This window comes from Myotis davidii, unplaced genomic scaffold (genome assembly GCF_000327345.1).
Source record: "Myotis davidii unplaced genomic scaffold, ASM32734v1 scaffold443, whole genome shotgun sequence".
NCBI classification, from domain to species: Eukaryota; Metazoa; Chordata; class Mammalia; order Chiroptera; family Vespertilionidae; genus Myotis; species Myotis davidii.
Genome location: NW_006294062.1, coordinates 1,023,853 through 1,025,843, shown reverse-complemented (window position 1 = coordinate 1,025,843; position 1,991 = coordinate 1,023,853). Strand labels below are relative to the sequence as shown.

At 59.4% G+C, this 1,991-nt stretch overlaps 1 protein-coding gene across 1 annotated transcript in view; it reads left to right on the top strand.

Moving 5' to 3' along the window:
* Window positions 1-1,991, top strand: part of SYNE3 (spectrin repeat containing, nuclear envelope family member 3) — a 36,183-nt gene that overhangs the window by 17,236 nt on the left and 16,956 nt on the right. Inside the window, exon 9 of the mRNA XM_015566699.1 lies at window positions 7-52. Coding sequence (XP_015422185.1) covers window positions 7-52 — 46 coding nt within the window. The remainder of the gene's footprint in view (window positions 1-6; window positions 53-1,991) is intronic.

Below are 1,991 nucleotides of genomic sequence, written 5' to 3'. Positions count from 1 at the left end.
GGCCAGCCTGCCTGACCTGCCCTCCATCCACACCTTCCTGCCGCAGATCGAGGTAAGAGGGAGGGCTGGCCATGAAGCCGTCGGCTACCAGCCAAGCATGGCACCTGTCACCCTCGCAGGACAGGCGTGTTCCGGGCCCTCTGACATCTGGGCGGAGCTCACTGCCCCGGGTCTGGCACAGGAGTCCTGTGTGCCCAGGACATACCAACAGGGGAGACAAAGGTCCTGTTCAGAGGCAGATCTGGTGCCTGGGTGACCCCCTTCTACCTGCTACCTCCGCCCAGACCCCCCTCCCAGGAAGGCCACAGTCTGAGGTGGGGCAGGGTTGGACTTCTCCAAACCTTTGGGGGCGGACACAATTCAACCCAGGGCCGCCGGTTAAACGCTGCAGCTGAGAAGGGCTGACTTTCCTTGTGTGTCCGCAGTGGGTCCTGCACGCTAAGGGCTCCATAGGCATCGTCTCGTTTAGGCCTCCTGACAACCCCAAGAGCTGGGGTGTGAGCACCCCTACTTTACAGATGAGGAGCCTGAGGCTCAGAACTGCCCCAGGCCTCCCAGCTAGGATATAGTCCAGTTCATGGTCACAGCTCCCCAGCCTGCATGCTGAACCCTGTGCTGTTATGTCTGCGTTTGGTGAAAAGGGGGTGCAGGTGACCCCTACCTCCTGAGGCCTGACCTCTGGGTGGTCGATCACAAAGCGCATGCCCTCATCTGCAGGATACGCATGCGTGTTTATGTGTCAGCCATGTTTATGCTGCTCTCCCTCCAGAGACTCCCGTGGCCCTTCCAGGGAGGTTGTGAGTACTGCCTCCTCTGAGGAGCCTTCCAGGATTTCTCCACCCAGGAAATCCACTCCTGCCCTGGACACCCACTCGGCTGACACTTTAGGAAAACACTCACTGTCAGCCTGGCTTGCAATTACCTGCCTGGGTTGGTCTTTGCTCCCCCTGTCCCAGCCCTGAGCCTCGCTCAGTGTCTCAGTAACATCATCAGGTAAAAATGGAAGGATGCTGGCCTGCTGACAACAAAGCCCCTGGCCTCTAGGACCCTGGGCCTTACCCCAAACAACTGGCTAGTCAGCAGGAGCCTGAGGCTTGGCAAGGGCTTAGGGGAGGAAGAGTGAGTGTAGCTGGGAATGTGGTCAGGGCAGGCTTCCTGGAGGAGGAGGCTGGGCAGAGGTCAGGCTGTGTGGGGGCAGCTGCCCATTACAAGGAGGCCTCTGAGTCCCATTAGGTCCTCTCGCCTGGTGAGCTCCTATGTATCAGGACTCCATTCAGGTGCCAGCTCCTCTGGGGAGCCGTCCTGAATTCCCCCTGGTTGTGCTCCCGTAAGCCCTTAGCCCCCTCAGAATGTCCTCCAGACCACCTGGGGGTGGCCCACTGCTGTTGGTGAAGGAATCACTGGGTAGAGGATCAGACCGGTTTGGTTGGGTTTGGCTGCAGTGAGGACAGTGGCAGTGGGAATGGAGCGGCAGATTTCCAAGACATGCAGGTCGGGCGACAGCTTACTCTACGTTACAAACTAGAGGTCTGGTGCATGAAATTTGTGCACTGGGAGTGGGGTTCCCTCAGCCCAGCCTGTGCCCTTTCACAGTCCGGGAGCCCTGCGATGGATTGCCCTGAAGAGGGAGGCCCTGCCCACCTGGCTGGGGCTCCGTGCTGGACCTCCCTCTTTGGGGCAATCGTGAGCCCCCCAATTGATCGATCGCCCTGCTGGCTGGTGGCCTGGGCCTCCCTCTGCAGGGCAATCATGGGGCGATGGCCGGGCCCCCGACCAATCACATCGCACCTGCCTTGGCTGGCCTGGCGCCAGTGGGTGTCATAGTGAAGTCGTCCAGATGGACGTTCCGCTGGTCGGCATTGGGTCGGTCTGCATACTGCGCTTTTATTATTATAGATACTTGCTGAGCATCTGCTGATGAGGGTGCTTAGCTTTGCTAACAAGATGGGTGTGTGGGGTGAGAGGAATCCAGCTGACCCTGACTCAGGCAT